The sequence below is a fragment of the Diospyros lotus genome, chromosome 12 (genome assembly GCF_014633365.1).
Source record: "Diospyros lotus cultivar Yz01 chromosome 12, ASM1463336v1, whole genome shotgun sequence".
In the NCBI taxonomy this organism is placed as follows: Eukaryota; Viridiplantae; Streptophyta; class Magnoliopsida; order Ericales; family Ebenaceae; genus Diospyros; species Diospyros lotus.
In genome coordinates this window covers 1,774,498-1,802,317 of record NC_068349.1, presented here as the reverse complement: position 1 = coordinate 1,802,317, position 27,820 = coordinate 1,774,498, and the positions used below count along the sequence as shown (strand labels likewise).

At 33.7% G+C, this 27,820-nt stretch overlaps 3 protein-coding genes across 3 annotated transcripts in view; 1 reads left to right on the top strand and 2 right to left on the bottom strand.

Annotated features, from left to right (window-relative positions):
- LOC127787295 (3-ketoacyl CoA thiolase 1, peroxisomal-like) overlaps positions 1-645 on the top strand; it is a 3,906-nt gene extending 3,261 nt beyond the window's left edge. The window contains exons 13-14 of the mRNA XM_052315266.1: positions 105-188; positions 281-645. Of these exons, the coding sequence (XP_052171226.1) occupies positions 105-188; positions 281-390 (194 nt within the window). The 3' untranslated portion in view covers positions 391-645. The remainder of the gene's footprint in view (positions 1-104; positions 189-280) is intronic.
- A 449-nt stretch (positions 646-1,094) lies between these two features.
- LOC127787296 (uncharacterized) lies at positions 1,095-2,841 on the bottom strand. The gene is made up of 3 exons (XM_052315267.1): positions 2,656-2,841; positions 1,989-2,146; positions 1,095-1,305 (listed from the first exon to the last, which is right to left on the bottom strand). Exons 1-3 carry the CDS (start codon positions 2,785-2,787, stop codon positions 1,173-1,175), a joined length of 423 nt encoding a protein of 140 aa, XP_052171227.1. The 5' UTR covers positions 2,788-2,841; the 3' UTR covers positions 1,095-1,172.
- A 12,223-nt stretch (positions 2,842-15,064) lies between these two features.
- On the bottom strand, positions 15,065-27,318 carry LOC127786774 (UPF0481 protein At3g47200-like). The gene is made up of 2 exons (XM_052314423.1): positions 26,542-27,318; positions 15,065-15,790 (listed from the first exon to the last, which is right to left on the bottom strand). Exons 1-2 carry the CDS (start codon positions 27,316-27,318, stop codon positions 15,065-15,067), a joined length of 1,503 nt encoding a protein of 500 aa, XP_052170383.1.
- Positions 27,319-27,820: the final 502 nt, after the last annotated feature.

Sequence of the window (27,820 nt, the reverse complement as noted above, 5' to 3'; positions counted from 1 at the left end):
TGGTGGACTGAAAAACTAAAAAAATATATGAACTGAGTATATATATGACCATGTACTAAATGATCCTTTGTAAATTGATACAATGTTTGCCTTTTTTCCTTCAGGCGCCCGCTGTGTTGCAACCTTGTTGAATGAGATGAAACGTCGTGGCAAGGGCTGTCGATATGGTGTGATTTCTATGTGCATAGGTATGTTGTAGCCTGTTCTTGGTTCTCGTCAGAATGCTAGTTCATTGAGGTGATTAGCTTATGGCCACATCTACTGGCATGCATTGTTGCAGGCTCGGGCATGGGAGCTGCTGCTGTATTTCAAAGAGGTGACTCTGTTGATGACTTCTGCAATGCTCGAGTTGTCAGCGACAACAATCTGTTGTCAAAGGATGCCCATTAGACTCATAAGATGGCATCGAGATTTGTCATTCAAAGTTTCCGAGTGATCTGAAAAGGCGGAACAGAATAGAATCGGCTTAAATATAACTGCAGCAGTAAGCATATATCATATATATCGTTCTACAGTGGCTTAAATACAAGTAGTCTTCGCTTTTCTCTTTGGAGTAGAATAAACTCATCAACCACATCCAATTCCATAATGCAATGTATTCCTGAAAGCGATGAGCTACTAAATAAAGACCGTCATGTTTGATGAGCTCTAACCTGTTGATTTTCATTTCAGCTCTTGATCCCTGATATGTTTTCCAGGAAACTAAAACAAGAAATGTCATTTTGGTTGTACCCTTGCAATATGGGTTTCCACACATATATGCTCCTGGTCCCCACAATTAGCAGTACAGACCAAAGTTACTGGTCTCACACATCTTTATACAACAATTGGAGCTTTGGTATTCGCTCTGGGGGCAAGGGGTAATTCACAAAACTAGGTACTTGCGTATGGCTTACTTTCCTTCTACCCTCCACGCTGTCAAGTGCTTCTAATAAGGTCATTTGGTCAGAAGCAATTCAAATACCTAGTTTCTACCCTATCCTTTTGGAAGGTGTTTGATTGAAGAATAAATAAACCCTAATTTTCCTCCTCTCTCTAATTCACAGGTTGTCAAACTTTTCTCATGAACAAACCCTCCCTTCCCTTTCTTCATAACCATCCCAGATATGTTTACAAATCTCTTATTAAAGATAAACATGCCACATCAAACTTTGCCCGTAATGACAGCATACTCAACAAGAAAATAAGGATAACCACCTCCACCTGGCTTCCAAGAAATTAGTAGCAGCATACCTCAACAACATCAATGAAGTCCTGTTTTTTCTGAAATGAGCCCAATCCACTTGGTGTGATCGATCTGCACTCCTGAGTGACAAAAGAATGATACATCAGTGTTAATTGTAGATATGGTGTAAAAACTAATAATAAAAGTAAACGAAGAAAAAACAACACAAATTCCTCTCCCTTCAAAGTAAAAATAAAATGATAGAATGTAATGCAGCTTTTTATCTTCTTTCAAATTATGTTAGAAGTGACAACAAGATATAAGCAAACCAATCTCCTTTATAGACAAATATCCGTTGTACAATTTTTAATGAAGAAGCATTCGCGAAGATAAACTTCTCAAAAACGGAAAACCTCTCTTCCGTTGTACGCTTCTTGCATAGACAAAGGGAAGAAGAGCAGCAGAGAGTGATCATAAAAAACATAACTCAACAGGCTGTTGCTACCCTGTATATAAAATTTTAGAACCATTACATGGCTTTCCAAAAGGGTATTTCCTCTTTTATGGTGGAAACCAAGACAAGAAAAGATTGTAATATCAGTGTGTGTGTGTTTGTGTATTATCTGTTAAGTCCTTTGTCTGGTCAACAGAGATAACCGAACCATCTTTAACAAAACCACTCACATAGACAAATGTTAACTGCTGCATTCATCTACTTCCTGACCACTATTGATTATTGAAAAGAAAATTATCAGATAAAAGCATAAAGTAACGATGCAACAGAATAATTCAAAGCAGCACTGGATACAAGAAAAGATTGTACGCTGAATCCATCTTCGTGTGATGAGCATTGAAGAAGAAAACTGTGGATGGTATCGAGGTGATGTCGAAGTACTTGATATATATTTGAATATCCTCTGAATCAATATCTACCAAAGCTATTGTAGCAAACTTGGATACCTTCCTCACTGATTTAGAAAGCTGCTGACAACAAAAGAGATAAGACAGAACAAAGCAATCAAGATAATTAGCTGCACCATGGATGAACTTCCAAATTAAATATAGAATAAAGAGTAGTGAAATTTGACTGCTCCCGTTAACAGAGCATCCGATTATCTCCGTAGAACCAAACAATCTAGAAACTTGTCATTGATTAGATCATAGATCATATACTAAAGAAAATGGTACCCTTGCCAGGTGATTTAAGCAACGCTCACACCACTTAATACATCTTCAGTTATACCTTGCTTTGATTATCACTACGGAACACAAACAACATAGAGTTTCTCAATCACGTGAGTTTGTGATTTGCATTAGGTTTTCTCATCAGGTATGCATATAAGTCCTCAGAAACCGAAAAGAGGAATAAGGAAAAATCCTATGAAGCGGAACCGAATCTGAAGGTGACATCGAGAGAAAAAACAAGAAAACAAACGTACAAAATGATACAGAGAAAGAGAAACCCTAGAAAAAGGGGGAAGGGATTATACGATGTCATCGAGGTGGAGGCAAACATGGTCGGTGGATTGACCAAAGCGAAGGATGAGAACTTTGTCAATAGTGTCTCTGATGATAGAATCGATCTCTCTCTTCTTCGTAAGCGTCATTAACAAGTAACTCATTCAGGCGAGAAGGGGGAACGATGAGAAGGTGACGGTACAAAGAGAGAGAGCAGCTCTAAGCTGTAAGAGCATCTCCAAAGCGAATTGTTAAAATGGATGCTAAAGACTTATTTATAACTTTGAATAGTGTTGTGACATATTTCAATTATAGATCTGCTCTATTGATAGGTATCAAAATAAGGTACTATTTTAATATTTTTTATTAAAAATTATAATTAAAATTTTAAAATTCATCTATTGAAATTAAAATTTCAAAATTTAATTGTCAAAATAAAAATTCAAAAAAGTAAAATTCATCTATAAATATGATAATTTTTCTCATGTTTCTATCCATCTATATTACATTCTCTCTAGAAAATCATTTATCCTCTTATATTTTTATTCATCCATCTATATAAATCGTTATCCTAATATTTTAAGAGGAATCATCAATATTGAGAAAGAAGATGATGATGAATTATATGTGTTGTATGCTGTAACCAGAAGATCAGAAGGGTTTAGTCATGGATGGGTAAGAAGACATCGTGGTTCCATTCTAGGTCATATAACAATTAATTGTGGTAGAGTTAAAGGCCACGAAAGACTCTACCGCGACTATTTTGCTACCCCTTGTGTATACAACAATAACAACAACATATCTAGCCTTTATCCCACTATGTGGGGTTGGCTACATGAATTCTAGACTTCCATATATTTCTATCTTTTGTCATATCTTTATTTAAATCTATACACTTCATATCAAACTTTAATGTTTCTCTCAAAGTCTTCTTGGGTCTGCCTCTACCTTTTTTTTTTTACTAATTGTTCCATTTCATCAACTCTTCTCACAGGAGCATTTCTTGACCTCTTTCTTACATGACCAAACCATCTTGGTCTAGTCTCTTTCATCTTCTTCTCGATTGGCACTACTCCTACCTTATTACGAATAACTTCATTTCTAATTTTATCCTTTCTTGTATAGCCGCACATCCATCTTAACATCCCCATCTCCGTTACACTCATCTTTTGCTCATGCTGGTATTTGACTGCTCAACATTTTAATCCATACAGCAAGACTAGTCTTATAGCTGTTCTATAGAATTTTGCTACCCCTTGTGTATATGAAGGTTTTTTTCAAAAGAGATTCTGAATGAGTCGTCATCTTTTTCTCCGAATTGCAAATGAGATTGAACAACACGATCTATACTTCATCTAAATAACAAATGCCGTTGGAGTTCTTGGTTTGTCATCCATTCAGAAGATAATAGCTGCTTATAGAATTCTTACTTACGGAACACCAGCAGATTCTGTGGATGAATACATCAGAATTGAAGAAAACACTGCCATACATAGTCTAGGAAGGTTTGTGAAAGCTGTTATTGTAGTGTTTGGCGGCCATTACTTGAGGCCACCAAACAATAGCGATATTACTCGATTGCCACAGATGGGGGAACAACGTGGCTTTTCCGGCATGTTAGGGAGTATTGATTGCATGCATTAGAAGTGGAAAAATTGTTCGACCGCATAACAAGGTATGTATACTGGTCATTATCACAAATCAACAATCATTTTGGAAGCTGTGGCTTCTCAAGATCTTTGGATATGTCATGTATTCTTTAGGTTTCCTGGTTTGCTGAATGACATAAATGTTCTAGATAGGTCCCCTATTTTTGCATTATTAGCAAATGGTTATGCTCATCCAGTAAAGTATACAATTAATGGCCATATGTATACAATGAGATATTATCTAGTTGATGTTATTTATCCAAACTGATCGACATTTGTAAAAACAATTCCTTTCCACAAGGTTTGAAGAAAAAATATTTTGCTAAAACACAAGAGTCGGCAAGAAAATATGTAGAGTGGACATTTGAGGTACTTCAAGCCTTTTTTGCAATTGTGCGTGGACCAGTACGCTTTTGAGATGAAGAAACACTTGCAAATATTATGAAAGTGTGCATAATAATGTATAACATGATCATTGAGGATGAATGAGATATTGGTAACAATGATTTTGATGGAAGTGATGCAAATTCGCCTCTAAAAGTGTCGCATGCGTATACACTAGAATTGGAAGATTTTATGCAAACCCATTATCAGATTAGGGACAATGCAACTCATTCTCAACTGCAATTAGATCTTATCAAGCATTTGTAGGAACAACATGGCGAATAATAATTTTTCTAATTTCAATTTCAAGTTATACTTTCAATTCTAATTTCAATTTCAAGTTGTATTTTAATTTGACAAGTACTTTCATAGCAATCAAACTTAATACATAGTTTTTCATGAATAATAACAAAATAATAAATGAATGACTAAAAAGTAAAACCCTGCTTTTTCATAATCTCCATCTTCAAGTTATTCCATATATGTTGAAATTGGATCCATGTCAGTAATGTCAGTTTTCATGATTTTATTTCAGTTTTTCATAATTTTCATTTCATTATGCATTTCTTCAACTTTTACCTGTCTTTTTTGAACTTCTAATTGCATTTCTTCAATTTCTAACTGTTTACGATGTTGCTCCAATGCTATCTCCTATTGAACAAACATTTTCTCATGTCGCTCAACTTTTTGTTGTTTTGCTTTCATTTTTTGATTCAAGTAGTGATGATCTAGTATATCTTCAGCCCTGATTTGCTTCTCTTTGTTTTTAAGTTGTTTCTTCGAAACCTTTCTGCCCAATGGCCTATCGAGGTTGGGAGTGGACGAGAGTTCAATGTCATCCCCTAAATGTGGAGTTGAATAACAAGATTCAACATGATTTGATTTAGAAGGACTACTAGTTGAATGGGTTTCTGCTCTCTTATTGCTAGTGAGATTATTTGTCCATTTTCGCTCAATTTTCAATATATTCCAACAATACTCGTATTAAAATGGTCTTTCAATGATCTTAACAAACATTTCTTTTGTTTCATCAACCTGAAAAACATATGAAATCATTCAGTCAATAATTCAAATATCAAATTATAGTAGTGTCTATCTAAAAAAGCTCAATCCTTACATTATTTTGCTTGGTGTGTCCAATTTGTTGTATTCTTTTAATTTGACTATAAAAATTGACAAATTTGCCACATTTTGCATTTATATCAGTCGAACGGCTTTTAATAGAAGCTTGCGAACGCTCTTCTTGATTGCCTCTGTGAAGTTCTACGTATTTCAATATTCTATGCTATAAAGCACCACCTTGTTGTTCATTCTCAATAATTGCATCTTTAATCGTGTTAAGTTACGCAGACATAATTAATTTATCTTCTTCCTGAGAGAAGTTCTTTATTCTTTGCGATTTTCTCACTCTTGGAATGACTTCATCTTGTACTAGAGCTAATATTGTGGGATTGGTCTACATAGTACGTATCATCGTATAAATCAGTATTGCTTATAAGCAAATCAATGAAAGAACTGTCAAATTGTAAACCCATAAAAAAAAATATATATAATCAATTTAAATAATGAGCATACAATAATCAACTAAAATAAATCCTAACAATTAATTTAAATTTTAACAATTAACTAAAATAAAAATATTTATATATATAATTGATTAACTAAAATAAAAATAATTATATATATAATTGATAAACAATTATATATATATATATATACCTGGCCCTAATCCAGAACCTTCTTCCCCTTCTGCGCCTTTTCCCTTTCTGTGCCTCTCATCTCTTGCCTCTTTCTTTTCGTCAGTCGTTGCCTTACCCTCACCCTCGCCAGTCGCCGCCTTTCCCTCACCCTCATCGGTCGCCGTCTTACCCTCGCCCTCGCCCTCACAGGTCGCCGCCTCGCCCTCGCCCTCACCTTCGCTCGGTCGTTCCTGGCAGCTCGCCCTCGCCCTCGCCTTCGCTCGGTCGTTCCTCGCAGCTCGCCCTCGCCGACTTTCCCCTCGGTCGCTCGCCTCGTTCTCGCTTGCTGCCTTTCTCGACTCTTCTCGTTCCGTCCTTCGCCGCCTCAATCTTGGCTTCAGCCTCATCAACTCCGACCTTTCGTCGCTTGTTACTTTGCTGGTCGATCGTTGCTTCTCTAGCTCTCTCTTTCTGTCTTGCCTTGCTTGCTAAATCCCTATTTCAGGTAAATATATGTATTTATAGAATTTCAAATATAACCGTTGGCAAATGCAACCTCATTTTCTCTCTCTTCAGGGGTTGAAAAAATAGCATTGCAAGATGATTGTTGTCATTTTACAACTCCACATACCATTCCTGTTGGAGTGAAAAATTTCTATTCTGGGGTGCCATTTCGACAGTTACGACGAGGCACCTCTGATGACAACTCTTGTTGGAGATGCTCTAATAAAGGTAAACATGAGAGAGAGAAGGGTTCGAATAAGAAAACACCACCCTAATTCTTATCCCATTTTATTTAGGTAGTATTTATTAAAATAAGTAAAAAAAAAAGAATATCAAAATAATATTAAAATATTTTTTAAATCAAGATATACAATGGTCAAGATAAGCCTTAAAAATATTTTATAATTTTTATCATACTATTTGATAATTTTTTGGAATCTATTGAGAATTATATTTTTTTTATATGCTTATTAAATGCATATGATAAACGCCAAGCTAAGAGTTTTTTTTACTCAAATATCGCTATTACCAAATTCATTCAAAACTGTATGTTAATATTAACAATAAATTTATGATTAAAATAATTTTTTATGATTAATGTGAATTGTCAAAAAATAAAAATAAAAATTTTATTTTGTAAATTCATCTTCAAAAATATATTCTAAAAAGAAGTATAAATAATTATTGGTGGAATTATAATAATTTCATTTAGATAATTAAAAATTGTCAAAATATATTTTCATAGTAGATAATAAAATATAAAATTGAATAAAATAATTTAAAAATTGATAAAAAATGAATTTGTATTAGATAATAAAATATATAGAGAAAAATTTAAATTTTAAAAATATATTAAATGGCATTAATTATCCTACAAGGGGTATATGGGTAATTTAAGCTTATCTATAAAATATCAGATAAATTTATCTGAAGAGGTGCAGGATAAATTTATCTGTAAAAATTCAAATAAAAAGTCACATGAGGGTTTTTCCGGTGATAGTCAGATAAGTTTAACAAATACGTTAGAAATTGATATTTTACTTTTGGGGTTAATTACACCAATAATAACCCAACTTTGTATTCTATTACTATTTGGTTACTGAACTTTGAAATGTTACATGTTAGTCACTGATATTTCAAAACGGTTACTGCTTAGTCACTGAATTTTGAAATGTTAATTATTAGTCACTGATATTTCAAAACTATTACTGTTTAGTTACTGAACTTTAAAATGTTACCTATTAGTCACTGATATTTCAAAACTGTTACATTGAATTTTAAAATATTACCTGTTAGTTACTAATATTTCAAAACTGTTTCTCATTCGTCACTCGTGAACTTAAAGTTCAGTGACTATTGAGTGACGGGTGAAAAACGATTTTGAAATATCAATGACTAGTAGGTAATATTTTAAAGTTCAGTGACTAAACAGTAACCATTTTGAAATATCAGTAACTAATAGGTAACATTTTAAAGTTCAGTGACTAAGTAGTAATAATTTTGAAATATTAGTGATTAACAGATAACATTTTAAAGTTTAGTAACTAAGTAATAACTGTTTTGAAATATTAGTGACTAACAGGTAACATTTTAAAGTTTAGTGATCAAACAGTAATAGAATGCAAAGTTGAGTTATTATTGGTGTAATTAATCCTTTACTTTTGTATTGATTTTGATGATAAAAAATAAATGATTTATATTTTAAGTCAAATATATAGTTTTCAGATTTTCAAACAAAAATCAATTTCAAGTACTTTGTTAAAAAGAAAACTAAATGAATTACAATTTTCTATATTCTTATACAATGAAAATTAAAATTAATTACATGTATGGAGATTTGCAAAAACAAGTATTAAGATTTAAAAGAATCTGCTAAATGATTTTTACAAATTAGTTTTGAACCATTGGATAAATGAAATAATATTTTTCAAAATAAACCTTTTTGATTTATAACAAAAAGAGGGAGAGAGATATGTGTTGAAATTGATTTTAGGTTTTGTCATCATAAAAAAGTGAGAGATTGATATTTTACTCTTATATTGGCTTTGGTGATGAAAAATAAATTATTTATATTTTAAGTCAAATATATCGTTTTCAAGTTTTTAAACAAAAATCAATTTCAAGTACTTTGTTAAAAAGAAAACCAAATGAATTATAATTTTTTATATTCTTATACAATGAAAACCAAAATTAATTACATGTATAAAAATTTGCAAAAATAATTATTAATATTTAAAAAAATCTTTTAAATAATTTTTACAAATTAGTTTTGAACCATTGGATAAATGAAATAATATTTTTCAAAATAAACCTTTTTGATTTATGACAAAAAGGAGGAGAGATATGTGTTGAAATTAATTTTAGGTTTTGTTATCATAAAAAATAGAAAAATTAATATTTTACTCTTGTGTTGGTTTTGATGATGAAAAATAAATGATTTATATCTTAAGTCAAATATATGGTTTTCAGGTTTTTAAACAAAAATCAATTTTAAGTACTTTGTTAAAAAAAAAACTAAATAAATTATAATTTTCTATATTCTTATACAATGAAAATCAAAATTAATTACATGTATGTAGATTTGCAAAAATAAGTATTAAGATTTAAAAGAATCTACTAAATGATTTTTACAAATTGGTTTTGAGCTATTTGATAAATGAAGTAATATTTTTACAAAGGCAAAGGACCAACTAGAATATATTTTCTTGATAGATTGATATTTTACCTTTGATAACATTTTGATGATAAAAATTAATTGAATTTTGATGATGAAATTATTTTATCAATGGTTATTATCTTGGTACTCCAAATTACTTTTATAAGATTTATTAAGCACTAAAATTAAAATCAATTTTGTAATGGCTCGCCTCTCGGAGCCCCTATCGCGTATAGAGGATCCGTGAGAGGGTCATTATCTGAATGATATTGAACAATAACATGAACTAAGTCTCACGCCCAACTCTTTTAGAAACCATAACTTTTTAGATCACATAATATTTCATAATCACCTTTACATAATTATTCACAACTTGAGCCCACCTGGGCTTACACAACATAAGCATAAAAACATAAAACATTAATCTTAACACAAGCACCATGACACCCAGGACCTAGTCTCGGAAGGACTCTACACTTGTTATCATGACTCGACGATCTGGACCCAACCCTATCGAACGCACCTGCGACCTCAGGATACTCTTACCTGGAATGATGGAAAGCAAACATGAGTTACAAGACTCAGCAGGCTCTAGAAAGAAAGACAAATGGTTAAAGATAAAACTCTTTCCCATTACCCCATGCAATTCATGCCAGTGTAATGACACAACATGCCATGCTTATTACACGCGTTAATCCAAATGCATATCCATAAAGTAAACTGTACATAAACGGTCCTTGGGGCCCACATGAGACACACACTGGCACCCAAGTCCAATATACAAACCTGTTAGCAGCCTTTTAAGCTACTTTATCATTATTCCATTGTGGGTTGTATCCCATTTCCCTTAATCGCTCACATTATGGGCCGTACCCCACTTCCCATAATCACTCACATTGTGAGCCGTACCCCACTTCCATCGTGGGCCACTTCCACGACATACACTTTGTGGTGGGCTCCACCCATTCTCATCACTTATAGCCACACATCCTTACCATGCAATACAACAAATTGGAAATGCAATGACTTTTTGTAGCATAAATGTGATGACAAGGCCCCATAAACCAAGCATCAGGACATGCTATGCCTACATAGGAATACACACATGCGAAATGCTTTAAATGTACCGGTTCACCTAGAGAACCCTAATTGGCTCTTAAACTAACCGGATTATGCAAGTGCTCACACATCCCATCACACACAAAGCATGTCCCCAAATGAATGCAACCCAACCTCATGCAGCACACACATTATGATATGCACAAAATCAAGGTGAGAATCTAGCAGTATTAGCTCTTCTGGCCCGTCTCGCGTTTATCGTAACAGTTGATGACTGGCGCCCATACATCTAGCTATCAACTGCCATAACCCACGATCAATAGGCAGTAGCTTTGTACACCATACCCTTAGACACACGTACTGACATTTCTTAACATTTCTTAAGCTTCTCCCATGACGTCTCATATACTCGTAACATAACCATTAACATACCATTCTTGTCCTCATTCTTTTTCATTCACAGAAAACCATCTCAACATCCAAAATAGACTTTTAATATATTCCCATAATCTGGACCATAACCAATTTTCTAAGAACCTAACCCCAACGGGTTTGGCATCATTCCCAAAGAAAGTAGGGCGATACAAAACCCCGTGACGGACATAAGAAATGGCATCAAGGAATCATTTACTAGCTTATTTAATTATCAATAGACCCATTATTAACATATAAGACATGAGATAGTGGCCATGTGGATTATCATTATTACTGCGTGGAACCAAGTCACGGTGATAGAGGGAATAAAATACGAGAAACCACGAAGACTCTTGCAGGAAATTAAGAACATGAGGGGAGGTTAAAGAGCTTGCCTTTATTTGGTTGATTCTTGATCTTTTAGCACTCCCGCTGCAAAGTAAAATGTTTAACGGAAACTAATAAGTTTACGGCCTATATTAATCAAATCTAACCATATAAAATTCATAATTTAAACGTATAATACTTCTGATAATTTTATCCACTTACTTGAGTATTTTAAACATCGAGTAACCTCAAAATCTTTTAATTTCTCTCTCACTTTCTTCTCTTTTTCTTCTATTCCTTAGCTGTCACGCACCTTCTTCTTCTTTTCCTTTATTTTTGTCCTTCCTTTTCCCTTTTCCTTTCTGCCTCATGGTGCAAAAAGTGGCCGAATTGGCCACTGGAATAGCCAAAATTGGCCTTAAAATTGAAGCAGCGGAGAAGGCTTGGAACGCAAGGCGAACAGGCAGCCCAGAGCATGCCACATGGTGCGGTTAGAACTTGTCGCTCGTTCCCACTGCCTTAATCAAAACGACGCCATTTCGGGCGCCCAAAGACTGATTAAAATCAGTCCAAAATCCCTTATGCGCGCCTGCTCCCTCTTTGCCTCGAACCCGCGCCCCTCGCATGGAAGCCCTTGAGCGCGACCACCAGCTTGCTGCCCACCTTCAACATATATACACCCCTTATTAAATTTAAGATGACTTCCATCCACTTTCTAGATTTTGCACTAGCGCCTCAGAGCTTCCGAAAATCCCACATACACCCTCATACCTCATTTCTCTTTATTACACTTATGTCCCGAACATTCCCCAAAATCCACCAATTTAATTTATTTTATTCTTTCATCATTTCCAGAAATACCCCCAATTAAAATTATTAATTCCCTTAATTTCCTATTTCTTCAAAACAACATAAATTATTATTTTTTCTTAAATCTCAAAATACTCAATAATGACCTCAACACTGGTATTAATAATTATTATTTATCTCCAAAATTTGGGATGTTACAAATTTTATCATGCATTCCAATGTCAAATATCTTGTGATAAATTTTCTTAATGGCATTTGGAATATTATGTTTTTAATTGATTAAAAAATATTTCAAATCTAAAATCAAACGTTTCTTATAATCGGTCGACAAAGTATTCAAATTTTAGTTTGCATCTGTCAACTAAGTATAACCATTTGTCGACTAACAAAATGTTGATCTTTACCTCTGTCAACTAACAGATTATGTATTTCAAGCTCTATCGACTAATCTTTTAAGTCTGTCGACAAAAGGGTCAAAACTGTCGACTAACTTTATTTTTTTTTGTCGACTAATTCTTTTTGCAGAAACCCATAATGGCTAGTTTTTCAAAATTCAACGGCTATAAATTGATAATTTTGGGCAAGACTCTTTGGATGCTTATAAATACAAATCAAGAATGATCTTGAAGAGACTAATGAATAGGAATGAAGTGAAGCAAACTTACAAATTATTTATATATTCTCAAATTGTATTTGTGTTTTTATAATTTTCTCTCAAAGGCTTCGATCTTCATTTGTATTTAATTATTTCAAACTTTGTATCTTCTTGAGAAACATTGTAACTAAGAGTGTATACTTTTAGAATCTCTTTATTAAACATTTATTGTATTTCCTAACTGGTGCAGTTAGAAGGCTTACTTGTGTTAAAGTAGGAGGTTATAGTGGATTGATTTACAAATTTTTTAGTAAGGAGTTAAGGTAGTAAATTAGATTTGGTTTAAATCGAACTACTATAAATCATTTGTATACTTATCTTACTTGTATTATTTGGTTTGTTTATCATTGCTAACATTTCAATATATTCATTTGCATTGAATTTTTATTTTCCATCAAAAGAATTTTAACTTTCAAACAAAATTTTAAATTACCCAATTTACCCCTCATCGTGGGTGTGTGCCATAGTATTTCGAACCTATCAGAAATGACAAACATTCAGAATGTTTCTCATATTTGACATTTTCCACCCTATATTTTGGGTAACAAACACTATCTTAATATTTATTATTTTACGTATATCAAAAATTAAATATAAAAAAAAACCTCATTATCTGTGTTCCTTGTCTTTTATATGTTATGGGCCAAGGCCTAACCCAACTCCAGTTAAACTTTTATTTATTTCTTTTGTATTATGGGCTAAGGCCCAACCCAACTCCAGTTAAACTTTCTTTTATATTATGGGTCAAGGCCCAGCCCAACTCTTGTTAAATTTTAATTTATTTTAAAATTAGGACACTTGTCACATCTCATTTTTTTTAATCAAAATCTCAAATTATTTTCAATATATACAAAAAGTGAAATAATGCAACAAGGTATTGACAATAAGCTAATTTTGAAGATTCAATAATATAATAAATGTTTTAAGAATAAAAAATATCAATAGTAAAGTATCATAAATTAAATTTGGCAATGGGAAGAGCTCAACTAAAGATTAATTAAAATTTTATTTTAACAAACATATATTTTGATAAGAAAATAATATATTATTAAATAGAATAAAATAAAAATGATTTAGAAATTACGTGTAGGTTGGTTAGACTTAGAGACCTAGGGCTAGGGTTAGGCTAAGATTAGAGTGGTTGTGGAGGTGGTACGGCCCCAAGGACACTACTCAAGGCTGATAGGCTTCCTAGTTGCCATTTGAGATGAAGTGGGGGACTCTATGGATAATAGCCTGGGAAGCAGTAACTGATCTGGCTCCTCGCTTGATGTCATCAAGTTTCTATTGGATGACCACTGCCCAAGGTGACCACTCTTCTCAGCATATGTCCACCGCCAATACTTCCTCTTCTCAATCATATATGCCTTTGCTTGTCTATATGCTAGGGTAAGAGTTTTGTTAACTAAGGATTTTGCTCAAGACATCTCAAATTGAACTATATATTTCCTAAATTTTTTAAAAGTAAACAAGCTATCAAATCTTACTCAACTTGTTAGAAAATTGACTTGTTCCATATGTGATAATCAAAATACTTGACCATGACCATAATACTCTTGTGGTAAGTTCTAAAATTACAAAATATACACTTTAATAAGAGAAGAAAATAATTAAATTTAGGTGTTGAATGTTCAAATTTTAACATGAACTAGAAAATTGGTCCAAACAGACCAATTTGGTTCTTGTTCCATATTTTTACTTCAACTAATTTTCGGTTCACTCTGGTTTGAGATCTGTTCAAAATAAAAAATTCGTTTAAAATAATTAATATTATTTATTAATAATAAAAAAATATGACATACATATAATGCATTATTAAATTGTAAGCTAGTTGATTTTTGTTTAGATTTTTTTAATGAAAACTTTTGTTTGAGTGATATATATAAAAAATATATATATTCATTTTTTAAAATTTTATATTAAAAAGTAAGAAAAAAATATTCATGACCAGTTAGGATGGCCCAATTCAAACCAGTCCATGGCTTGAGATTTTTAGAAATTTCATTCCCAATCTGGTTTGGTCCCAGGTCAATTCAGAGTGAATAAATGCCCTATTTACATGTTAGTGCATTTAACTCAAAGGAATGAGATATAAATGTAGATATGTATCAATTAAATATAAAAAATTAGAATAAAAAATGAAAAAGTGAAACTCGCTTAAAGGTTTTATTGTACTTCCTAATTCCACAATTAATTTATATACATTATTTAGACAGTAATTATGACATTTTTAATAATACCAGTACATTAATTTATTATCTATTCATATGAATGTCATTAAAATTTTACAAATAACATTTCAAATTAATTTAGGATGGTGAAGATAGTTTGCACTGTAGCAAGAGAGAAGAGAATGAAGGCTGCGATGACAGAAATAATTGCCCACGGGTTTCTAAAATAAATTTGAGTTAGATTGGCACGCCATTTATGCCAAGGCGTGTTGCAGTAGGTGATGAGATTCTTGTACACTTGGCCAAGGTTGTTGTTCATCTCCATGGCCAAATCCTTAGACATTGTGTTGAACAAATCGGCTGCCTCCTTGTCGGTGCCAATATTGTTATCGATAATCCCTTTCGAACTCAAAAGTTTGATATCCCGATCGTCGTCGATGATGTTATCCATGAACGCGACGAATGAAGTGATGTCACTGCCAGCAGGGATGTGGCAACGCTCGAAGGCTATGAGATTCAAGAACATTGATTCGGCATCGTCATCAACCATAAAATTGGGAAGTTTCAAGATACCGCCATCGAAGGTGATGTCCAAGAGACTTGTGCTTTTGCTTTTCATGAAGCGGACGCCAGCCTCGTGGAGCTCTGTGGCTGGGCGGACAACGTTGTGGCCGACCCTGTTGTTCTTTCCTTCTCGTTGATCTGGAGATTGATCTGGAGATTGGGGGGCTGCATTTCCGTGGAGTAGGCCCTTGCGGTGGAGGTCAAGCACGTGCAAACACTTGCCGATGTCTGAGTACTTGCTGATGTCGTGGTCTAAAAGCCAGAGTATGTCCGCGTTCAAGTCTTCAATGTCAGGCTGCACAAATAATGTGAGGGGTAAAGCAAGTATGAAACCTGGACATGGATAATGGACACGAAGACATGAGACATTGCCACTTAAGTAAGACATGACATTGTGGAGAAATGCTAATTAATAAAACAATATTTTATATTTTAAAACATAACAAACTCTCAAAAGATTCAGAAAGTATATTTTGAAGTGGTAAATATGTATTTAAAATTTAAAAGTCAAAATTCTAACAAATTATTTGTTAATGTTTTTAGAATACAGCAAGAATTATACTTTTATGAGATAAGGGCATATAGGTCATTTTCTCTTTATCTATAAAATTCTAGATAAATTTATCTTTCATCTCTTTAGATAAATTTATTTATCTCCCTACAAATAAATTTATTTACAAAATTTTAAATAAAAAATCACATAACTTTTTTTTAGTTAGTTATCAGATAAATTTAACAAATATAATGAAAAACACTTTTATTTGGAATATTTTTTAAATCTTACTTTTTTTTCAATTCATATCTTGATTAACAAATACTAACTAAATGAATAACATCGACATTTTAGTAAGCAATCACATTCCAATTGCCTTTGTCCTTCACGACCTAGTCGAGATTTTGGAGAATAAAAACACGAAGGATATGAAAACCAAACGGTCATACAATCAAAATATGAAAAGAAAAATAATCATGTAATTACCAAGTGAATAAAATTGAAGAATGATAAATAAATAATACGCATATCCACATAAATAACAAGTGTATCTTGCAAATGTCCCTTCCCATTTTGCAAAATTTTAAGAAAATGTCCAACATGTCATGTGAATCTGTCCTATACGTGTTGGAGTGTCTGACACCAATATGGCAACCCATTGAAAATGTCCGTGCTTTATAAAAAAACATAATAATATCATATTGATAATGTTGGAAAAAATAAGAAAATCAAAGTAAAACATAGTGTTTAGTCACAAAAGCTATTCTAGAACTCCTAATCAATTTATGATTTCACTTTGAATACCCAATCAACACAAAGAAGCCAAATTTGGAATAAATTGTACTCTCGAATTACTTGAAGATAAGTAAGGTGAAATAGCCTAACTCATGTAGAAAATAGGCACCAAAATATTCTCAAGGGTAAGATAAGAATAATCATTAGAAGCATAGTTCAAGCATGAGAAGATTACTTATATGTGAAGCCTTTCTATAGAAATAATTATAATAAGAAAATTCCTCAATATGAGGCAATCTTTAGGATTTAGGATTCATAGATAAATCCACGCCCAATATGACAAAACATAGGGTGGGTATCTCAATTATGGGTGTGCATGATTTGGTTTGGTTGATTTTTAACAATTTTAATACACCAAATCACTTGTGTGGTTTTTCTGTCAAACTAGACCACATGGTCTGGTTTGGTGCGTGAAAACCACACCAAACGGCACCACGCAGTTTGTCCAAAACATTCAAAATATTAATCCATCCATTTTCGTGGTGTGATTTTTATAGTTTCATAAATTATTTTATCAACCATTTAGCCCATAAACCAAAATAAATAAAAGATTGTATATGAACAATCTTTTATTTATACAATGACAGGTTGTATATAAACAAATTGTTTATGTAAATAATCTGCTTTGGTTATATATAAACATATGGTTTAGATTGTTTCTTGATTATACATAAATAAATTGGTTACACAATCTATTTTGTGTAAGAATAATTAAAATAAACGCACTTACCTCCAGCCATTATTTGTATGAAAAACTTGAATAGTAATTGAGTTGGATGTTTCCAATCAATCAGCCAAATACACAACGATGGTGTATGCCTTCAGATTTGGACTTGATTGGGGACCCAAACTGCTTTCCACTGTCTGTGTGATTGTGTTCTTATTCCAATAGAGGAACCCTCTATTTATAGACTATTTAATGTCTATCTTCATTCAAACTAATCCCATCAAATTAGTTTGATTCAATTTGAAAGACAATTATCACTCTTTATCTAGTGGATAAATACTATAGGAGATAATTACCTAATGGTTTTAAAAGATATTTCTCAAATAAATAGGACCACCTAATGATAATTATACTAAAAGATAATTACAATAAATGTAATTAATCTAATAGATAATTACAGTCTCCCACTTGGTCCGTATATTTTATCTGACCAATGAAACACCTTATATCCATATCTCCTTATTCTTAAGAAAGAATCAAATACATGAATCATGGCGATAAGTCCTCTACAATTGAGTATTACCTTCCATGCATCACAATGCATCCAATTTCCTTCCCACTACTCCCAATGTGATAGTACAACTTCATGAATAAACCCTATGTTTATTCGGGGTCCAAAATAGTTTGTTATTCTCAAACATAAATGTGTACACCCAAAAATGAGAAATCAACAACAACTAAATAAGAGTTTCATTACATCAATAGTTGTTCATACAACTGAATCATATCATGAGACCAATTCCCATTCGTTCTACGTGATCCTTAAAACCCTTAATTTGCATGCCTTTAGTTAAAGGATCAGCTATCATCAATTCAGTGCTAATGTGTTCTATGACCATTTTATTTTCCTTAACACGTTCCCTTATGGCTAAATACTTTATGTCGATATGTTTACTTCGACTACCACTCTTTTGATTTTTAGCCAAGAAAACAGCAGCTTAATTGTCACAATATAACTTAAGTGGCCTAGATATAGAATCAACAATTCTAAGCCTTGAAACGAAACTCTTCAACCATACACCGTGCGATGTAGCTTCAAAACAAGCAACGAACTCAGCTTCCATAGTGGATGTAGCAACTAAGCTCTGTTTGGCACTCTTCCAAGACACGGCTCCGCCAGCTAACATAAAAATGTATCCAGATGTTGATTTTCAAGAATCAACGCAACCGGCAAAGTCTGAATCCGAGTAACCTTCCACCTCCAAATGATCAGTCTGTCTATACATGAACATGTAGTCCTTAGTCCCTTGAAGGTACCTCTTAACCTTTTTAGCAGCCCTCCAGTGGTCCAAACCTAGATTACTCTGATATCTTCCCAACATTCCCACTGCAAATGCAATGTTAGGTCTTGTGCAAACCTGAGCATACATTGGGCTTCCAACAGTTGAAGCATATGGAATGTTGTGCATTTGTTCCTTTTCAAGTTCATTTTTCGGGTATTGATCCAAATTGAACTTGTCACCCTTTACAATGGGTGCTACACTCGGTACACAATCTTTCATTTGAAATCTCTCTAACACTTTGTTGATATAGGTCTCTTGAGATAGTCCCAAAATGCCTCGAGATCTTTCCCTATGGATCTTTATGCCAATGACATAAGATGCCTCACCCATATCTTTCATATCAAAGTGTTTAGAGAGAAATTGTTTCACCTCATGTAGCAAACCCTTATTATTGGTTGCAAGTAGGATATCATCCACATATAAGACAAGGAAACATATTTTGCTCCCACTTACCTTCTGGTATATACACTGATCCATGACATTCTCTACAAATCCAAATGAAGAGATAATATCATGAAATTTTAAGTACCATTGTCGGGAGGCTTGTTTCAATCAATGTATGGATTTCTTAAGCTTGCATACCAAATACTCACCATCACTAGAGGAGAATTCTTCTGGTTGTTTCATATAAACCTCTTCCTCTAGTTCTCCATTAAGGAATGCAGTTTTCACATCCATTTGATACAATTCCAAATCAAAATGTGCTACTAATGCCATTATAATACGAAAAGAATCTTTCTTGAATATAGGAGAAAATGTCTCCGTGTAATCGATTCCCTCTCTTTGAGTGAATCCTTTAGCAACGAGTCTTGCCTTATATCTTTTAATGTTGCCTAATGAGTCTTTCTTAGTCTTAAAGACCCATTTACAGCCAATGGCCCTAGCTCCATTAGGCAACTCGACAAGATCCCAGACTCCATTAGTTGCCATGAAATTCATCTCATCTTTCATAGCATCATACCACAATTTGGATTCATTGCAGCTCATGGCTTATGAAAACGTTTTAGGATCATTTTTAGCTCCAATGTTATAGTCAGATTTTTGAAGATACACAACATAGTCATCAGGTATGGCTGATTTCTTTATTCTGGTTGATTTTCTTAATGTTGTGTCAATATCCTCTTGAGGAGTATCTTGCACAACTGGATCTTCTAGATTGCTATCAGCAGCTTGTGGAATATCAAAGACTGATTATATAACACCCATTTGATCTTGAGGGGTACTATGAACTTCAGTCAGTCTTTCACTTGGAATGGGAGTTAGAATACTTAAATAATCTTTCTCAGAAGAATCCAAATTCTAAGATTGATTACTCCCACTGATCAAGTCATTCTCAAAAAATTTTGCATTTCTTGATTCCACAATCCTAGTGATGTGAGATGGACAATAGAATCTATATCCCTTGGATTTTTCCGCATATCCAATGAAATACCCACTTACAGTCCTTGGGTCTAGTTTCATTTCTTGTGGATTATAAACTCTTACTTCAGACGGACATCCCCAAGTGCGTATATGTCGCAAACTCGGTTTCCAACCCTTAAATAACTCAAATGGCGTCTTAGGGACAGCCTTGGTTGGAACCCTGTTTAATATATACGCTGCTGTTTTAAGAGCTTCAGTTCACAACTATTTAGGAAGCTTGGAGCTGCTAAGCATACTCCTCACCATGTCCAGTAATGTTCGGTTTCTCCTTTCAGCTACGCCATTCTGGTCTGGAGACCCTGGTATAGTGTATTGGGCCACAATCCCATTTTCCTCGAGAAACCTAGCAAATCGACCAGGTGCCTATCCATCCTCAGTGTATCTTCCATAATACTCTCCACCTCTATCTGACCTTACGATCTTAATGTGTTTATCACACTGCTTCTCTACTTTTGCCTTGAAAACCTTGAAGGCATTTAATGCTTCGTTCTTATTATGAAGCAAGTAGAGATACATATATCGTGAATAGTCGTCAATAAATGAGATGAAGTATTTCTGACCATACGCGTCCATATCTGGAATACAAATATTTGTATGTATGATTTTCAATATTTCTGTACTCCTCTTGGCACATTTCTTTGACTTGTTAGTCTGCTTTCCCTTTATGCAGTCTACACAAGTATGAAAATTAGTAAAATCAAGAGCATTGAGTACTCCATCATTTACTAATCTTCTAAGTCTCTCAATGGAGATATGTCCCAATCTCCTATGCCACAACATAGAGGAATCCTTATTCATTACACATCTTTTAATACCTGCATTGATTTGGGCATGCATTACATTATAAGAGGTATTATTTTGTAAATTAATTTTGAAAAGACCATAAGACAATGTACCATTCCCAACAAGCTCAGATTTATAAAACAAATCAAATGAGTTTTTCATAAAATTAAAGGAATATCCAAAATGTATGAGTCTAGTTACTGAAATTAAATTCCTAGAGAAACTAGGAATATAAAAAGTCTTTTCTAATCTAAAACAAAGCCAGAATGTAAAATCAGCCTGTAAGTCCCAATTGCCTCCACATGTGAACGCATCTTGTTGCCTGAATAGATGCTTTGTTTACTTCCCACTAGTTTCCTCTAGTTTAGAAAACCCTGCAAGGTATTTGCAACATGGATTGTAAAACCAGAATCAATCCACCATGTGTTATGACAAACATCAATCATATTAGATTCATAACATACAAGTGAGGTTAGATTACCTTTCTTCTCAAGCCATGACTTAAATTTGAGGCAATCCTTCTTCAGGTGTCATTTCTTTTTGCAAAAGAAGCACTTGGATTCCTTCTTTACTTTAGGCTGGATGGGTATTTTACCTTTTCCTTTATGCCTTGCTTGAGTAGACTTATTCTTTCCTTGAGTGGCCATATATGCACTCTCTCCCATTTCCATAATTAGCCTCCCTTTCTTCTAGAACACACATGGTCAATAATTCATTAATAGACCATTTATTTTTATGTGTGTTATAAGAAATTTTAAAGGGACCATACTGCTGTGGGAGAGAATTCAAAATGAAATGCACAAGAAAAGAATCTGACATCGTAACCTCCAAGGATTTCAGTTGAGCTACAATGTCCCTCATTTTCATGATGTGCTCGCGCACACCTTTAATACCGGTGAGCCTTATTGATGATAACTCCGTCATTAGGGTGCTGGCAAGTGCTTTTTCTGAAGACTCAAACTGTTCATCAATAGCCTTCAGCAATTCATTGACTGTCTTGCATTCTAGAATTGAACCACGAATACTAGCTGAAATCTTAGTTCGAATGAACATCATACTGAGGCGATTAGATCGCTCCCATTCTCATGCTCAGCAATCTGAGCCTTAGTGCTAGTAAGATTGACCGTAGGTGGTTCAGATTTCTGGATTGCATAGTCAAAGTCCATACACCCTAATTGCAGAAGAATCCTGTCTTTCCACTCCTTATAGTTATCACCATTCAAATCGGAACGTCACACTTCATATCAGACAAATTCACAGGTAAAGCAACTGCAAAAATAAACATATAATCATACTCATGTAACTCAATGTGAGGCTACTATAACTTAATGTCATGTTTTACCAATGTAAAGCATGCACCAATTATGAATCACTAACATATAACAACTGCCTGTGGGCTAAGCTACTACATTTAAATTGATTCATAATATAAACTTTATGATGTGACTGATAAATTATATTCATTTTCTTAATTCCTGTGGGTAAATTAAGAAAATAATTTATTATCACATTTTAATTAATCACTTCAAATACAACAAAAATTCCTATGGGATAAAATTTATTGTATTCAATATGATTAATCACAATTAATGTCATTTAACCTCATGTGATCTTAGCAACTCAATATATAATTTTAATTAATTAAAGATGCTGTGGCTAGTTTCTAATTTATCAAAATCATATTAATCAATCACATGACATTTAAATAATTTAATCACAATAAATCATGCATAAGCAAGAAATTAATTTATGCATATATAACACCAATAATTATGCATAAACAATGTTAATTCATTTAATCATGTATTAAAAATAACATGAGAATATAATTAATTGCATATGCATAAACATCATCGTGACCAAATATAAATAATTTAATTAAACATGCAATTTAACAATTAAAGAAGAAATTAATGTAATCAATTGCATAAAAATTAAATTATTATAAGCTGTAAAAAAAAAATAAAAATTTCAAAGGCGCGTGGCTGTGCTATGCACAGCAGTGGCAAGGGCGCGTGAGCCACACACGCCCTATATGGCTGCCCAGATCCGACTCGGTGGGTCGACCCGGCCACCCAATGGGCCGACCCACCTTCTTCTTCCCCAACAAACAGTAAGGGTTTTAAAACCTTTGCCATCGTCGCCGTCTCTGAAAACTCCACTGCCAACACGCCATTGTTGCCGCCATCAACCGCCTTCGACGCCACGCCATCACCGCCAGCGATTGCTGCCACCACCGACCGCCATCGCAACCATCGGTGACTGCCATCGCGACGACGAACGTCGCGCAGGTCTACGAGGCACCATAACCGCCTTCAATCAGCCCACACCCATGGCGGTCGCTTGCGATTACCCAGCCAAAATGATAACCCACGTCATCCACACATCCGGCCATGGTATAAAGCACACAGCCAAACAGAGACCCATCGGCCATGGCTGCTCCCACAGCGAGTCATCGTCGGCCATGGCATACTGAAGATAGTGAGCCACGCCTCACGGTTAACCCAGGATGAGTCGGTCATGATGAAGAGCTTTGGCCGTTGGCCATGGCAAAACTTAAAGCCATGGCTGTTCGGAGATGGGCAAGCAATCCCAAAGTCGTGGTATGAGAAGCGTCCATGGAGTCTGGCCAAAACGTCGACCACAAAGCAACAACAATGGCTTCCCATGGCAGTAGTCGGCAGCGAGAAATCGGCCAATAGTCACTGCTACCCCATGGTTGCAACGGCATTAATGGCTAAGACATACGCGGTCGCAGGTGACGTTCATCTCAGCCTAAAATACAGTCAATAAACAGGCCAAAAATATCGCAGAAAATAACAATAAATTTCCCCAATCATAAATTGTTATGGAACGAAATTTTTATCAATAAATAAGGCAGAGATATAATAATGCTCTGATACCAACTGTAAGAATAATTAAAATAAACGCACTTACCTCCAGCCATTATTTGTATGAAAAACCTAAATAGTAATTGAGTTGGATGCTTCCAATCAATCAGCCAAATGCACAACGATGGTGTATGCCTTTAGATTTGGACTTGATTGGGGACCCAAACTGCTTTCCACTGTCTGTATGACTGTGTTCTTATTCCAATAGATGAACCCTCTATTTATAGACTATTTAATATCTATCTTCATTCAAACTAATCCCATCAAATTAGTTTGAGTCAATTTGAAAGAAATCATAATTTGATATCTATCTTCATTCAAACTATCTTCATTCATACAATCTGCTTGAGATATCACTACAAAAAAATCATAATTTGATGACGAAATTTGTGATGGGAGCCCACCTGTCACAAAAATATTTTAACGGTAGCTTACCTGTCACAAAATTTAGTGATGGAACAGTCCGTCACAGAATCTCAATGACTAAATTTCCATCACTAATCAGCGACGGGTTACGGATTCCTGTCACTAAATTGTAACGAAACTGCTAGACCTGTCACAAATTTGAGACGTGACTGACAGTCCCATCACAATTCAGTGACGGGTGTGGCATGCCCATGCTAGTCACTAATTTAAGTTTAAAACCCCCCTCCCGAACGACCATTCTCCCCCTCCCCCTGTTCTTACGCCATTTCTCTCTTCCCCCTTGATTCTCTTGATTTTTTTGCGACTATTGTCTCCCATCGGTATTGTCACTGCTCCGCCGCCATTGCCGCTACTCTTTCAGTCACTAAGGTAATTATTTTGTGTTGTTTAATTTTAGTTTTAGTTATTTTGTGTTAGTTTAGTTTAATGGTTATTTGTGTTTTTTTATTTTTAATTGAAAACAATTTTTCTTTTAATTAAAATGTAATTTTAAATAAAATACATAGGAAATGTTGATGTAATATTGTAATTTTTAATAGTTTACTTTTAAATGTAATACTGTAATTTTTAATTAAAAAATATAATATTATAATTTTAAATGTAAAACAGTTTACTTTTGTTGTTATAAAATAAAATATACACATTAAAAAATACAAAAATTTCTATTTAACATAAAACATTAAAAATAATAAATAAAATTTCAATTAAAATATTTAAACTGACATACAAAATAAATTAGATAATTATTTTAATTCAAATATGTAGGTAATTAAATACTGAAAATTAAAATAGTATTTAAGAAAAAATATTATTTTGTTGTTATAAAATATGTAGAGCACACTAATAGATTTTAAATTTTTCATCTAAAATAAAACACTAAAAATAAGAAATAAAATTTCAATTCAAATATTTAGAAGTAACATTATAAATTAGATAAATATTTAAAATCAAATATGTAAATAATAAAATTTTAATTTTATTTTAATTAATATTTAGAAGAAACATTATAATTTTTTTATTATTTTAAAACAAAATATTAATTTTAATTTTTAAAATTTTAAAATTAAAAACATATTTTAATTTCAAAAAATATTTTAATAAATAATATTATTTATTTAAAATATTAACATTACTTTTATTATTTATTTTATTTTAAAATTAATCTTAATAATTGATTTTTTATTTTTTTATTATTTAAAACGATATGTGACGGGTAATCCTGTTGCAAATCACTCGTCCCAGATCTGCTACAGGAAAGACGTCCCGTCACAAATTTATGACAATGTACACTACCCTATCGTAGATCTGTGATGGGTGACCTTGTCACACATCTGTGACGGGAGAGCTTGCCCGTCATAGATTTGCGACGGATGACCCATCATAAATCTGCAATGGGAGAGTTTGCTCGTTATAGATCTGCGATGGGATTATCCAACCCTATCATTGAAATTCAGTGACGCCATTTTTTGTGATGGATTTTTACCCTGTCACTAAACCCGTCACTAAAATTTTAGTGACGATTTTTTTGTTTTTAGTGATAGATTTTTCTGTCTCTAAGATCATTTTTTTTTATAGTGTATGTTTTTTTTATATGAGATTTGTTTTGATTCATGATGTAAATAAATTTTCATAATTTTTTTATTATTACATTATACTTTGATAGTTCAGTTTTAAATCGAATCGAGAAATTCTTAAACCGTATTGGACTGCCCCCTTCAAAAAATGGCGCGATGTAATTCGGTTCGATTGGTTTTCATAGTTTACCAATTTTTTTTGAAAACCACTAATTTCAAGTTCCCTTTATGTCATATATCATAATAATTTAATAATTTCAATCCAAATTAATCCTAGACTTGGGAAAGTAGGAGAAATCAACAAGATAGGTAGGGGTGGCTAATTTTCTTTATGATTCTCACTATAAAGCTCAACTAGTAAGGTATAGAAAAATCTTGAGGGGTGAGCTAAATGTATGATACTCTACATTAGTCTTAATTGCATACCTATAAACTATCTCCCAAATTATTTTCTAACTTAAGTATAAGAGTATCATCTTTTCGATCAAGTTCTAGGATCACTACAATTATTTTGATTGTACAAAAATCTCAAGTTTAGATCAATTCATAATGCAATCCAAATCTCATATAAAATCTTATGAATTCAATTAATTACTAATTTTTAAATCTCATTTATGTTTAGAAAAGAATGAGAAAATAGCTCAATACATACCTCAATATTCTCTAAGATACATTTGAGTTTGATCAAAAGCAACATTGGCAACTGATTCTCCAATAATAACATGTCGGCCTTGATAAATGGCACGAGATAGAGATCCCCATGTCGACTGAAGACAGGATCATTGCCAAAATAATAATTTTCAGACTGGTATGCAACTCGTACTAATTCAAGCATGAAACACCCATCCAACATCATTAATTGCACGAATTTATCGGTGTCATGTTGCCATGCAGAGTCGAGGGAATCGTATGAGTCCTTCAACTCTTGAGCCACTTCTGCTACGAAAGCAAAGACTTCTTGCACGAGTAGCCCCGATCGATGGATGCAGCAGAGGAGAGCGCGTTCCTTGTGAGCCTCCATCGATTTCAGGTGAGGTTCCCCGTGATGGTACGGCCCAAACGACACCACCCGGGGCTGGTAGGCTTTCTTGTTAACGTTTGAGATGAGGGGAGGGACTTTGTAGATTGTCCTCCCCGATTGATCTTCTTGGCTCCAATCGATTCTGGCGGCGTTTAGCCTGTATTGCATCTCCACCACCCAACTGCCCATTTCTCCGTTCGCTTGCAATATTTCTCGTTGCTGTTTGAGATTAAGGGAGGGATTTTGCAGACGGACGTTTAGATCTCTTCTTGACTCCGACCATTGCCGGGGTTGTTGAGCATGGCTTGCAGCTCCACCACACAACTGCCCATTTCTCCATTCGCTACATAAATTAATACAGCTAGTCTTGCATTTCCGCGTTCGTTGTGTGTGGAGTTTCGGGGGCATTTCCGTGTTCGTTGTGTGTGTGGGTAGGCCCGTGTTCGCTTGCAAGAAGAAAAATGATTCTTTTTGCTTTGTTCTCGGCTTTTGAAGTAGTGGATGAGAGTCTTGTACACCTGGTCAACGTTGCCAGTCATCTCCATGGTCAAAAGTTTGATATCTCTGACTGTCATCAATGATGCAAGGGGTAAAGCAAGTATGAAATCATGGACTTGGATGCTTCATTTTTTCATCATCATGATTGGATAAGATCTAGTTTAAAATTTATAATTTGAGATATTTAATTTTTATTTTTTATTGTATTCTTCTAACATTATTTTTTAGTCAAAAATTAAAATTACATGCCAAAAAAAAAAAAACCCCACAATGCCCCATTAATCTTATATTAAATTCTATTATTGTAAATTAATTAAATATAAAATATCAAATATACTCTTAAATGGAGAAAAATGGCATTAATTGAGAAAAATATGTAACCATTACCCCAAACAGGGAGCCAGAAATTTTC